Source organism: Ailuropoda melanoleuca, chromosome 6 (genome assembly GCF_002007445.2).
Source record: "Ailuropoda melanoleuca isolate Jingjing chromosome 6, ASM200744v2, whole genome shotgun sequence".
In the NCBI taxonomy this organism is placed as follows: Eukaryota; Metazoa; Chordata; class Mammalia; order Carnivora; family Ursidae; genus Ailuropoda; species Ailuropoda melanoleuca.
In genome coordinates, this window is record NC_048223.1 from 82,751,665 (window position 1) to 82,763,921 (window position 12,257).

General features: G+C 47.3%; 1 protein-coding gene across 2 annotated transcripts in view; it reads left to right on the plus strand.

The window, feature by feature from the left end:
• Positions 1-11,634, plus strand: part of SH2D4B (SH2 domain containing 4B) — a 59,217-nt gene extending 47,583 nt beyond the window's left edge. For both annotated transcript variants that reach the window (XM_034662787.1, XM_034662788.1), the window contains exons 6-7: positions 6,729-6,949; positions 10,968-11,634. In XM_034662787.1, the coding sequence (XP_034518678.1) occupies positions 6,729-6,949; positions 10,968-11,060 (314 nt within the window). In that variant the 3' untranslated portion in view covers positions 11,061-11,634. The remainder of the gene's footprint in view (positions 1-6,728; positions 6,950-10,967) is intronic.
• Positions 11,635-12,257: the final 623 nt, after the last annotated feature.

Below are 12,257 nucleotides of genomic sequence, written 5' to 3' on the forward strand. Positions count from 1 at the left end.
TTGCTTCATTTATTGTTTATATAGTAATCTCCAAACACTGTAGCCTTTAGTTTTGTGAGATTTTCACTTTAATACCAATGGAATTATAGCGTAGTTATTTTTTAGTTATTAGCTTGTTTCACGCTTCATTGAAAAAAGACCTTTCCTCCTCGCATTTTCCCACCGCTGCTGTGAAGGAGGTTATAGCACTCTCAATGCCTATCTTTCAGTGGTTAATTGAGAGGATGTAACATGCATATTTCACATATTCTCAAGTTTATATGTATCTTTACCCTCTTCCTAAACACACAGAATTTTTATTTTTATTTTAAAAAATTCTTTTAAAGTTTTATGAATTTTACTAATCTCTACACCCAACCTGGGGCTTGAACTCATGACCCCGAGATAAAGAGACACATGCTCTTCGGATGGAGGCAGCCAGGCTCCTCAACACACAGAATTTTTAAAGTCCAGTGATTCTACTCTCAACTGATCAGATGTTGTCAGTATGAACGTTCTTTTTTTAAATCCTCAAATTATCCATTATTAATATTGTTTTGCAAGTCCATATATCTTTTTAAATTTACTTGCAGGGTCTATGCTCATCCTTCCTTCTAGCCCCTCAGATTCTCTGTTCAGGATCAAATTTCTTCCACCTGAAGTACATCCTTTAGATTATCTTTGATAGTCATTTTCTCACCTTTTTTTTTTTCCTGAAGTTGTCTTTATTTCGTCCTTTTCCTTGAAAGATAGTTTCATTAAATACTGTTATTTTTTTTCTCAGCACACTGAAAATATTATCCCATTGTCCTCTGGCTTCTACTGTTGTAACAGAGAAGTTAACCATCAGTCTAACCGTTCATTCTTTGAAGATAATCTGCCTTTTCTCTCTGGCTGACAGAATGAGACCCTAAGTCACTTTGGGCAGGTTTGCTGTGATGTGTCTTGGACGAATCCCCAATCATTCACTCTTTAAATATGGCCTCCTCTCCTTCCTGCCTGTATTCTCCTGGATCCGGATCGCACATGTGCTAGGCCTTTCAGCCCATCCTCCATGTCTCCTCCTGTCCTGAGACTTAAATTAAGCTTCTCTTATGTTCCATTTATATAAATGTGCCATGGGGGCATCCTTCTTAGTCTTGGCTGTGACTCTTCACTCATTGTGTCCCTCCTTCTCCCCTCCCATGTCATCAGCTCTGCTCACTGCTTGTACCCAGAATCGACCCGGCCCCAGAGGCTCACTTCACATCCCCTTCCGTTGCCACTCTCAAGCCTGTCCTGACTTTCCCAGGTCACATCCTCCTTCTGTGTCTTTCACAGCAGCACTTACTGTCCTGTGCATGAGATGACAGGGTGTAGAGCAAAGAGCACTGGACTTGGAGTCTGAAGACCTGCGTTCAAATTCTGGCTCCAGCACTTACTAGCTCTGTGATCTGCAGTAAGTCACTTTTCTTGCTGACCCTCAGTGTCCTCAGTTATGAACTGATGATGATTGAGATGTTAGGAGGACCGAAGGGGATGAGGGCCACAGAGTCCCCAGATGGTGCCCAGGGCTGGCTGTGATGGGGGCTTCTTACATAACCCCCGATGTGTCCTTTGGCCCCCCTGCCTCCACACAGAAGCCTTCGCTGGCAGACTCGTGGTCCAGGAGCTGGAGCGCAGTGCCACAACTCCGGAAATGGAGCTACGAAGCAATCCCCACATGAGGAAGCCCTCACTGCATTGAGATCCCTGGCTTGCCTGCCTCCTGTTAATACCTCCCGGGGCCATCTTTTCATCCTTGAACATTCTCACATTCTTCTTCTGTTTAGGGGATCATCAGTCATTTCTCATTGCCATTGAAATTAAGTCCAGAATCCTTCTAATGGTATGGAGAGCTCTTGGGGGCTTGGCCCCTGCCGACCTCTACGTATCTCACCATGGCTTCTGCCCGGCTCCTACTTTGGCCCTCCCTCCAGCCCCAAAGAACCGCGTGCTAATCCTTTTTGCAAACAGATCCTTGCCTCATACCTCTGTTCACCTTTCTGGTCTCAGTCTAGCTGTCACTTCACCCTTGGCACCAGAGCTGGGGGGGGTGCCTCCCCCGGGTGCTCCCACAGTACCTGGGGCCTTGATCACCACTGATTACGGTGAGCCTTTTCTTTCTTTCTTTCTTTCTTTCTTTCTTTCTTTCTTTCTTTCTTCCTTTTTTAAAAGATTTTATTTATTTATTCGACAGAGATAGAGACAGCCAGCGAGAGAGGGAACACAAGCAGGGGGAATGGGAGAGGAAGAAGCAGGCTCATAGCAGAAGAGCCTGATGTGGGGCTCGATCCCATAACGCCGGGATCACGCCCTGAGCCGAAGGCAGACGCTTAACCGCTGTGCCACCCAGGCGCCCCATGGTGAGCCTTTTCTTAACAGCAACAACAACAACAAATCTGTGGATCTTTATTTCTGTCCAGAGTCAAAGCTTCTGGAAGGCGGGAACTGTTTTTCATTCAGTGCTGATTCCCAGGTGCCCAGCATGAGGCCTGGCTCCTAGAGAGTGCTTAATACATAGTTATTGAAGGGAAGAAGGAGAGAAATTACAGGAAAAATTACATTTCCCATTATTGGTGGGTGAGAATTGGCTGCAAAGGGATCTACGGTTGCATTCTCCAATCATCATTCCAGAACAGCTACCTGGAGCATTGGGTGATAAGGCCGCATCCCTCAGCCAGCCCTGGTCATTGGCAGAGGTAGAAAGTTCCCATGATCCCGAGCGAGCAGTGTGCTTTCTCCCCAGTGAGAAGGGGTGAGGCAAGGGCCTCTCTTCTTTCCTTAGCCAAGAGTTCATAGAGTGTTTAGAAGGGGCAGAGGTGGGATGGGTTGGGATATGATTAGTGCTTAGTTCCTGGTACACTTGGCTTAGAGGTGATCCAGGGAGACAGACGGAGATGAGGAGGGCAGAGTGTGAATGGGCAGGAAACTGTAACAGCTTCTCCTTGTAAGTGTGCTACAGGCCTCGCAGCCACCCACTAATTCTCCTGGGGGTCAGGTTTTCTAAGGAATGGTCGGACATCCTGAACTATGAAGCTGCATTACTTTGGGTCTTGGGCCAGATTATAGTTTTGATTTCTAGGTAAGTATCAAAGAGTGGGGACGGAGTTCACAGATGTTTATTATCCCAGATGCCTAGAGAGTCTTCTAGGGGTGGTGTGGACTGGGGCCCAGGTCACCTTTTACAGCCTCTGTCTGTAGGGATTGGGTGCGTGGGTGTGGGCAGCACAGCCTGGCAATGCTGTGACCATTGCTGCTCCCAGGACGAAGTGACATCCAGCCCTGGCGCATGAGCGGTACCCTTGGTGCAGCCAAGGCAAGCTAATTATGTGTATTAGGTAGGTGTTGTGTTCTCGGCACTGTGGTGAGCACACTCACATATTAATCTAACGTAGGCTCAGACATCCTTATGATGTAGGTGGGATTAATGGTACCACTGAACAGACAAGGACACTGCCCTGGGTTCAGAGAGGCTTAAGTTGCCTGCCCAGGGCCACCTATTGAACAACACCCTGAGCTGTGATTTTATTTTTATTTTTTTGGAAGATTTTATTTATTTATTAGAGAGAGAGCGCAAGTGAGAGCACGAGCCAAGGGGGAGGGGCAGAGGAAGAGGGAGAAGCGGATGCCCCACTGAGCAGGGAGCCCGACATGGGGCTGGATCCCAGGACCCTGGGATCATGACCTGAGCCGAAGGCAAACGCTTAACCGACTGAGTCACCCAGGTGCCCCGCCTGAGCTCTGACTTTAGTCCCTGCTCTCAATTACCGCTCCAAATAAGCCCCCCAACATTCCAGGTGCTTGGGGCACAAAGGTCAGCTTTCAGTGTCAGTCCTTCTTCCAGAAAGCAGAAGTGGAAGGATTTCCTGGAAGAAATGCCCGGGAAGGACAGAGGGGAGAGGGAGCAGGTGAAGGTGGGGAGAGTCTTCGGACGTGGTGCAGGTCTGAAACCCATGAAGGGAGGGCGGGAAGGAAGGGTCATTGGGAGGAAGAGCCTGCTACTGGAGCACAGCTCAGGGACGGTCTCGCTCTGGCTGATGGGAAGCCCCAGGGCAGTGACTGCTCACTAGAGGCCTCCCACCCTGGGTAGGAATGGCGGCTTCCATAGCCTCATGCTCAGTCATAGAACCCTCTGTGCTCTGAGTTGAGGGCACTGGGTCCTGTACCTCCTGTGCCAGAAGCAGCCGGGGGAGAGCACGCTTCAGCGGTGGATCCGAGCAGCAGCTGGGGACTGTCAGCTCCGGACGCTGTTCCTTGCAGCAGAGACTCTCTTGAGGGAGGCCTGAGGAGCGCGCTCCCATAGTTGCCATAAGTTTTGTCCTCGAGCCCTTCACAGCTGTTTACAACACACTGCAGCATCTGAGCGGGTGTATGAAAGCTCATAGGTGGGTATCCCGCGTAGCCTCCTGGGACAGCGATGATTTCCTGGTAGGGTGGAGCAGGTTGCACACTGAATAAAGGGACCCCCGCCAAGGGGGCTGGTTACGGGGAGGAGGAATTGAAATGCAGAAATGTGAGCTTGGCCGTTTGGGCCCACAGAGGCAAACTTTTTGAATCCCACCACTCAGAGGGCCATCTGTTTCTCACTTGCACAAGGTAGAGTGTAGGTGACCAGCAGCCTGGGCTTCCCAGGGGAGAAGAGGAGGATTCAGGGTCAGCTGGGACAAAGGGGTCTGGGGACAGGCATGCAGCTTCTGCGCAAGGAGGGCTTGTGGTAAGCAGCCAGCAACGGTGCATGAGGTGAGTGAGTGAATGAGCCTAGAGTGGTGGGTGTGTGGGGTCCCAGAGCCCAGTGTCTGTCGTTCCCGAGGCTGGGCTCTGCTAGAGTCCAGGGAGGTTATTCAAAGTTTTAGATGGCAGACACATGACATTGTCCTTTTGGTGTTACTGGTCGCTTTCAGATATTAAAAGTCGAGACCTATTCAAGTGGGACTGTTCATTCTCCTGCCCAATGCAACAATTCGCTCTGCCCCAGTTTCCAGTCTGGTCTGGGCTTTAGCTCAAGGTGGGTGGAGTGGAGGTGGGGGCCACATATCCTGGTCCTTTTTCCTCCCGGCCCTTGACTCTACTCTTGTCTCCTCTTACTTTTCTCCCCACCCCAGCCCCATGTAGGGTCTAGGTCTTCTGGGGCAGGGATGTGGGTGAGGGACGGTGCTGAGACTTCTGACAGATTCCAGGTGGCCATTTTGGTCTTCTTATGGCTGTCACTGCTTCCTTGGCTGAAGGCACTAACATCCTCCCCGGAGCAGCCCCAGGGTGCATCCTTCTGCCTACATGGGAACTGTGCACGATTCCTCAGGTGTTCTGTGATAGAAGGGCTCCCTGCTTCCTTCCCCCTCCCTTCTCCCTGGTTTCTTACTTATACAGCCTGGCTGGGGAGAGGGTGGCTCGCTTGACTGCCTCTTGATAAGTTCTGGGCAAGGAGGACAGAGGTGACCCCCAATTGTGTTGGCTGTCTTTAAAAGGGGGACATGTGACAGTGTGGTGGCCTCTATATTCTCTGCTTTGGGCACAAAGGAAGTCCTGGCATACCCCCTGTAAATAGGAGAGCAATGGCAGGGGTTTGTGGGGAGCAGGGACTGCCTACAGGAAAGCTTGAGCATGGCACCAGGGTGCCCCTGGGGGTGGGGGGGGAAGTCATGGTGTGCAATGCCTCTCAGGGTCACAAGGACCAACAGCCCAGCTACTTTCTACCCCTTCGCTATGTGACTGTCAGTAAATGATCCCACTGAATGTAAGCAGAGGGTAAACAAGTGGGTGTGAAAAGAGGACCATGTGTTTCTCCTCTCCCCCCAAATATGATGATAACAGCAACCCACATTTCCACATTGTTTCTTAGTTTATGAAATGCTTTCAAATTCTTTGTCTGACTTGAAAGTCATAATGTGCCCTTGATGTAGATGGAGTAAGATGATCACTTGAATGTCAGAGGACACTGGAGAAGTTGAGGACTTGGCTGAACATCACGTAGACCAGATGAAGGCAGGTGGAGTAGGTCGTCTAGGCTTTCTGGCTCCCGCCCTCTCCCCGCTGCCCTGCCCTGCGAGGCTGCTCCCCCCACACACGGCTTCCTGTGCTCTATCCAGATGACAGCAGCTCCCTAAAAGCCTTTTCGGGGATTGTCACTGACAAATAATCAACTCCAGGGCCAGACCTGACTTCCATACTGTGGTGAAACCACATGCTTGTGAAGGACTGCGGAACCTGAGAAAGTTTTGTCCTTTGAGCTTGTTTCCCGATGCCCACAAGTGGACGGAGGAAGTCTTTTTACTTCTTGAGAGGACCTACTGTTTTCAGGTGCTCGTTCATGGGTACTGGCAAGATAACTGGGGTACTAATCGTAAGTCACTCTGCTGTTGTCATTAAAGCAGGACGCTTAAGGCTCTCCACAGGGCCGTGCTTGTTGACTTGTATTTGTAATCGATAGATGTTCTAATTCTGGCTCATTGCTAATTCTTTGCTTACCCAATTAATCCAAATTAGTGTGGCTTAATTTGGAGGAAAGTGTGCTAAACTCAGGTCCTAGTAGAAACTCTTCCCCCAGGCTCACAGCTGGCGCTCTGGGCCAAGATGGGTCCTTGGTGGAATGAGGCAAGTGCTGGACAGCTCCCGAGGCCCCCTCTTTCCTGACACCATGGAAGGAGGGTGAGGGGCAGGGATGAGTCGGGGAGAGTGTCAGGGGAAAGGTTTGCCGGACCTACTGACTTTTTTTTTCTTTTTTAAACCAGGAATTATTAGCCGAGAAGCTGCAGAAGATCTCCTCGAGAACATGACAGAGGGAGCATTTTTGGTCCGGGTCAGTGAGAAAATCTGGGGTTACACCCTCTCCTATCGCCTGCAGAAAGGGTTCAAGCACTTTCTTGTGGATGCCTCTGGGGATTTTTACAGCTTCCTGGGAGTGGACCCCAATCGCCACGCAACGCTCACTGATCTCATTGATTTCCACAAGGTATCCTTCACAGGGGGTGCTGGTCAGGAAATAGGACTGATAGAGACTTGAGGTGAAGGAGCACCAGGCTGCAGATGTTCTAAGAGATGGGGTGCAGAGGGAGCAGGCAGCCCCAGAAGGTCCGCAGGATCACAGGGATATGGAACATCAGGGTGGAAGAGAGCAGAGATTGTCTAGACAGGCTCCGGGGCCTGCTGTTCTTCTCTCTGACTTCCCATTTGACTAATGCAGGCACCTCCAACCCTGGTCCCTAAGCCTCTCCTCACCTCAAGTATCTGAGTGCTCCCTACTGTCAACACTCAGGGACTAGTTGACGCACCTTCTGTCCAAGCCCACAGCTCACCTGGAACTCATCCCCAGGATGGCCTGCTTGAGGACATTCTAGCCAGGCCTCCCATAGCTTTTAGAGTTAGCTGAAGCCTAGCCGCCACCCTGTGGCTTGAGAAGCTTTTCTAGTAGAGTTACCCTGTCTCTTGTTTCAACTACAAGGATGCGTACGTATGTGGTACGTGTGTGGCCTTGGGCGGGTTCCTTAGCCTTACTGAACTTTACCATCCTAACCAGGCAAATGGATGTAAATAATAGTTCAGATCCCATGACCATTAAATGAGGTAATGTCTATAACAGCACCCTGTAACTGTGAAGTGGTGTGGAAATTCTTGTTTTCCAGAACTCTCTTTGTTATTTGTCTCCCTACTGTAGGCCTCTCATGAGGAAAGATGTTGCCTTCCAAATGATAAATGTAGACAGAAGCAACTTTAGTGTTAATGTGGCTGTCAGCACAGTAATAACTGGGAGAAAGCCAAAGATGGAACTCTGTGAACCCCAAGGGTGGGAGAGGGATTCCGAGAGACAGAGTTGTGGTCGTTCCCCATCTACCTGAGCTTTGCAGCTGTAGAAAATTTCAGACTTCCTGGACCGTCTCATTGGGTTTTTGCTGTCATAGGGACTCTTGGATTGGTTTTGCTTTTTCTTAATGTGATGTCTTCAGGGCTCTAGGGACAGCTCTTGACTTGACCTTGTAAGTAAAACACATAGAAAATTATCTGTTTACAAATACCTAGACACTGGGTGGACAGGACTCCTGGAAAACTGGACTAACCAAGTTTAGGGCAGTTTTCTACCCACGTTGGAAAGAACTTTCTAACAACTCTAGGAAAGAGAAAGGGAGGGCATGTGTGGATATTGGCACCTTCTCTGTGTCAGGCATCATGCCTAGTACCGTCCATCCATGTTCTTGCTTCCTCTTCATGATAGCTCTGTGAGGGAGGCAGGCTAGTCCCATTTCACAGATCAGGAAACCAAAGCCAGGGAGCTTGACTAGCTTCCTTAAGTTTTCATGGCTGGCACCATGAGGTCCAGGAGTTAATCCTCAGACCATCTGCCTCTAAAGATTGTGCCTTTTCCTCTGTACCATGCTGTCTGGTTTCCCTGTCTGCATAAGCTGCTTTGAGCAGTGATGAGCTTCTTGTCCCTGGAAGTGTTCAAGCACAGGGAAAAGGTCCATCTCTCAGAGATGCTCTGCTATGGTTCCTGCGTCAGAAGGTTAGAACAGATGTTTTTGAAGGTCTTTATTCTCTTCCAAATCTAGGGTTGGAGACTTCCAATGTAGTTTCTTACACTAAAGAGGAAGTTCACCTATGCCCTTGTGGAGATCTGGTGGCCAGCATGTATACATTAAAGTTTTAATTACACAATTAATTTATGATTACATTCTAAGAATAATCAAGTACAATGCAAGGTGAATGCCTGGTCCATTTCAAATCTCCATTTCCCATCCTCCACCTTGAAGGGTTAGTTTGCCATGTACCTATCCAAGTATTTCCCAGGCATTAACACAGAAATTTATGTACATGAGGAAGTACGTAGTTTTGCTATTTGCCACATAAACCGGACAATTCTTTTTTTTTCTAATTAAACTATAAATTTAATGCAATTCTCCATCCAACAAATATACCAATAGGATGGATATTTCAAAAAAAAAAAAAAAAGATAGGCTTTTCCAGAAAAAACTGAAATATACCAGTTTTGCCACGGGAATTCTAAAAAATAAGGATAGTGGGGTGAGATTAAACAGAGGCAGTTCTTTACCAATAGCTCAGCAATTTTTTTGCAGGATCAATGTATCATACAGTGTATTTTTTCAAAGCCTGGTTGCTGGAAGCGGGCTGCTAAGTTTTAAGTCCCAACTTCATTCCTGTGTGTGACTTTGGGCAACTACTGAAATTTTTGTGCTTTAGTTTTCTCCTCAGTAACATGGGTTTCAGAACAGCACGCACCTCCTTAGGGTCCCTGGGCGGTTGAATTGAGATACCCTGTGTAAAGGGCTGAAAGAGTACAGCTGACGTTTGTAAGTTACCAGGATGTTGGCTGTTTCTGAAATGCTTCTATTGACTACATGCACCAGCCACATCCTCACACGCGCCCCGTGCTTTTCGAGGATGGCCACTTCCATAGCTTCCAGGTTTCCGTGATCGCCAACGGGGCCTCAGGGATGTGCTTGTCTATGTCCCTTTGGGCACAGCTGCAAGTATTTCTCTAGGATGGATCTGTCGTACTGGAATTGCCAGATAGAGGATGATGCACATTTTAATTTGAAAAGATCTGCCAGATTGCCCTCCACAAATGTGGTGCCAATTCATGCTTCTGCCAAGACTCGATGAGGCTGTTTCCCCACACCACTGCCAACCCTGGGGATTATCAGTCATTTTAATTTTTTCCCATCAGATGGGCAGATGCTCTGTCTCACTGTTGTTCAGCTTGCATTTCTCCAATTACTAGTGACACAGAGGATCTTTTCATATATTTAATGGCCACTTGGGTTTCTTCTGTGGATTATCCGTTCCTATCTTTTGTCCATTTTCTACATAGATGTCTCCTTTCTTACTGACATGTCAATTCTTCCAGGAACTCAGTTGAACTTTAGTGATGTCTATTCTGCTTCTCAGGTCTTCGATTGAAATTTTTATTTTTATTTAAATGGGCACTCTTTTCATTTACAGGTTTTTTAATTAAAAAAATAATAGCTCAGTCTTTTTTTTTTTTTAAGATTTATTTATTTGTTTGGAGGGAGGGAGGGAGAGAGAGAGAGTGAGCACGAGTGGGAGGGGCTGAGGGAGAGGGAGAGAGAATCCCAAGCAGACTCTGAGCTGAGCGTGGAGCCCGATGCAGGGCTCCACCTCATGACCCTGAGATCATAACCTGAGCTGAAACCAAGATTCTGATGCTTAATGGGCTGTGCCCCCCGGGTGCCCCATAAATAATAGCCCATTCTTATTTCACAGATGATTTATCTTCTCATTCTGCTGAGGAGATGAATACCCATCCCTTTAAACCTCTTTCAGTTTGTTTTAGAAACTTGATATTTTCTTGGGGGTCAGTTCTATGGTTGAGTTTGGTGTCTTTCTTTTATGGGGATGATCTCCCTTAAGTATGTATACGTTTGAGCTACGAGGTATGTCTGAACTTTGAATTTCCTGTTTATCCATCAATGGATACAGTCCCTGTTTCCCAAATCCATACTCTCCATGCTGTAAGCATTGGAGTTGACAGGGAGTAGCTCATCTTTTGGGCATGGGAGTGTTTGGGCTTTTGTGGACTCTTTGGCCCCCAATGAAGGGCGGTGCCTCTCCTCACTTCCCCTCTGCCTGAGGCAAAGACCTTTGCCCCCTGGGACTCCCCAGCCTGTCCCTCTGATACTTGTTCCAGCCCCTGCCTCACCTTTGCTCCTCTGACAATCTCATCCTGTAGGTCTTTGGGTTTTCAAGTGTTCTTTAACATTTAGCTTTGTTGATGGCCTTCCTTCTCATTTTCCCGTATTGGATTTATTTCCATTTTCCCAATATGGCTTTATTTCTTTTTTAAAAGCAGATTTTTTTCTGTCATTTCTATAAATTTGAGTGAGGAGGAGGCAGATACATATTCATAGACTTTCTATCTTGAACTGGCCTCTCTCTGGTGGATGTTTATTTCCCTGGCTTGGTTATAAGTAATTCTTCCTCTTTGTTTTTCCTTTTAGGAGGAAATTATCACTGTTTCAGGGGGAGAGCTGCTGCAGGAACCCTGTGGACAGAGGGACAGTCCACCAGACTACCATCTGTTGTTTGAATGATTTTTTTCCCCCTTATCCGTTGGACTTCTTGGGGCATTCATTTTTTGAATTCAACTGAAGAACTTCCCAGCTCAAACCCTTATGGCCTTCTGGAAGATCCACCACTATCCAGAGGATTAAGTAGATTAGTATGTCTCAAGGAATATGAAATATATGGCATATATGCTATTGGTCCCCATCCTGATGCCCAGGACAGAAATTGCTAATAGCTGATGCAACTCTTTCATGAAGAGTTTAGTTATGACTTCAGAGAATGAAGCCTATTTGCCATGGCCACCCTAAGCTGAGCTCCTAGAGCACATGGGTCATGTTTTTAATAATCCAAAATAATTCCATTGCCTAACTCTGAATATAAACCTATGGTAGACATTCAATAAACGTTTGTTGAATGAATGCAGTTCTTCTGGAAGTCTTCCAACACTAATCAGCAATGTTTTCTATTAAGTTATTTCCTACCTGTTCTGTCTGTAAAGTCCTGGAAAGTATAGAAGAAATATTGCAAAGGATTTATATGGAAAATATAGATGCTGTGTCTTTAATGATGTACATTATTGCCCTCATTGATTTTATCATTGGAATAATTACTTACGGCTTCTAAGACCCAGCTTCTAGATTAGGCAACTGATACTGCCCTGCCTTCCTTATTTGCTTCTTCTCCTGCCACCCCTCCTTGGTCCCGGAAGCATATCTTGACCCCGGTTTTGCAATACTGAGCCAGTCGTTTCCTGTATTCCCATAGATGTGCCCAAAACATGGGATGAATTAAAAATCCAAGAAAGCCTTGGCTCCCTAGGATTTGGCCTTCTTGGTGCAGGTTACCCAAATGATGGTCCCTTGGAGTCTAATCTGAGTATAGTTTTCATATCACTAAGATTCTTCCAGTGACTCATCAGCAGCTCTTGGGGATCGCATCTTGGTGTGTACTCAGGTTCTCATGTTTATGGACATACGCAGAGACAGCATGTTATGGTGGGAATATCATAGTGGAATCAAGCCGACTTGGTTCAACTCCCCACCCTGGACTTCCTAGTATATTAATGTTGGCAGCACCATATTTGGTGGGAGTGAAAGGAGGGATGGCTCTGAGCCTGGCCAGTGGACAGGTGTACCTTACTTGATAGTCATGTCCCACATCTCTTACATCCCACATCCTTTCCTCTCCTTCACCTCCTGTCTTCCCAACTCTTCACATCCTTG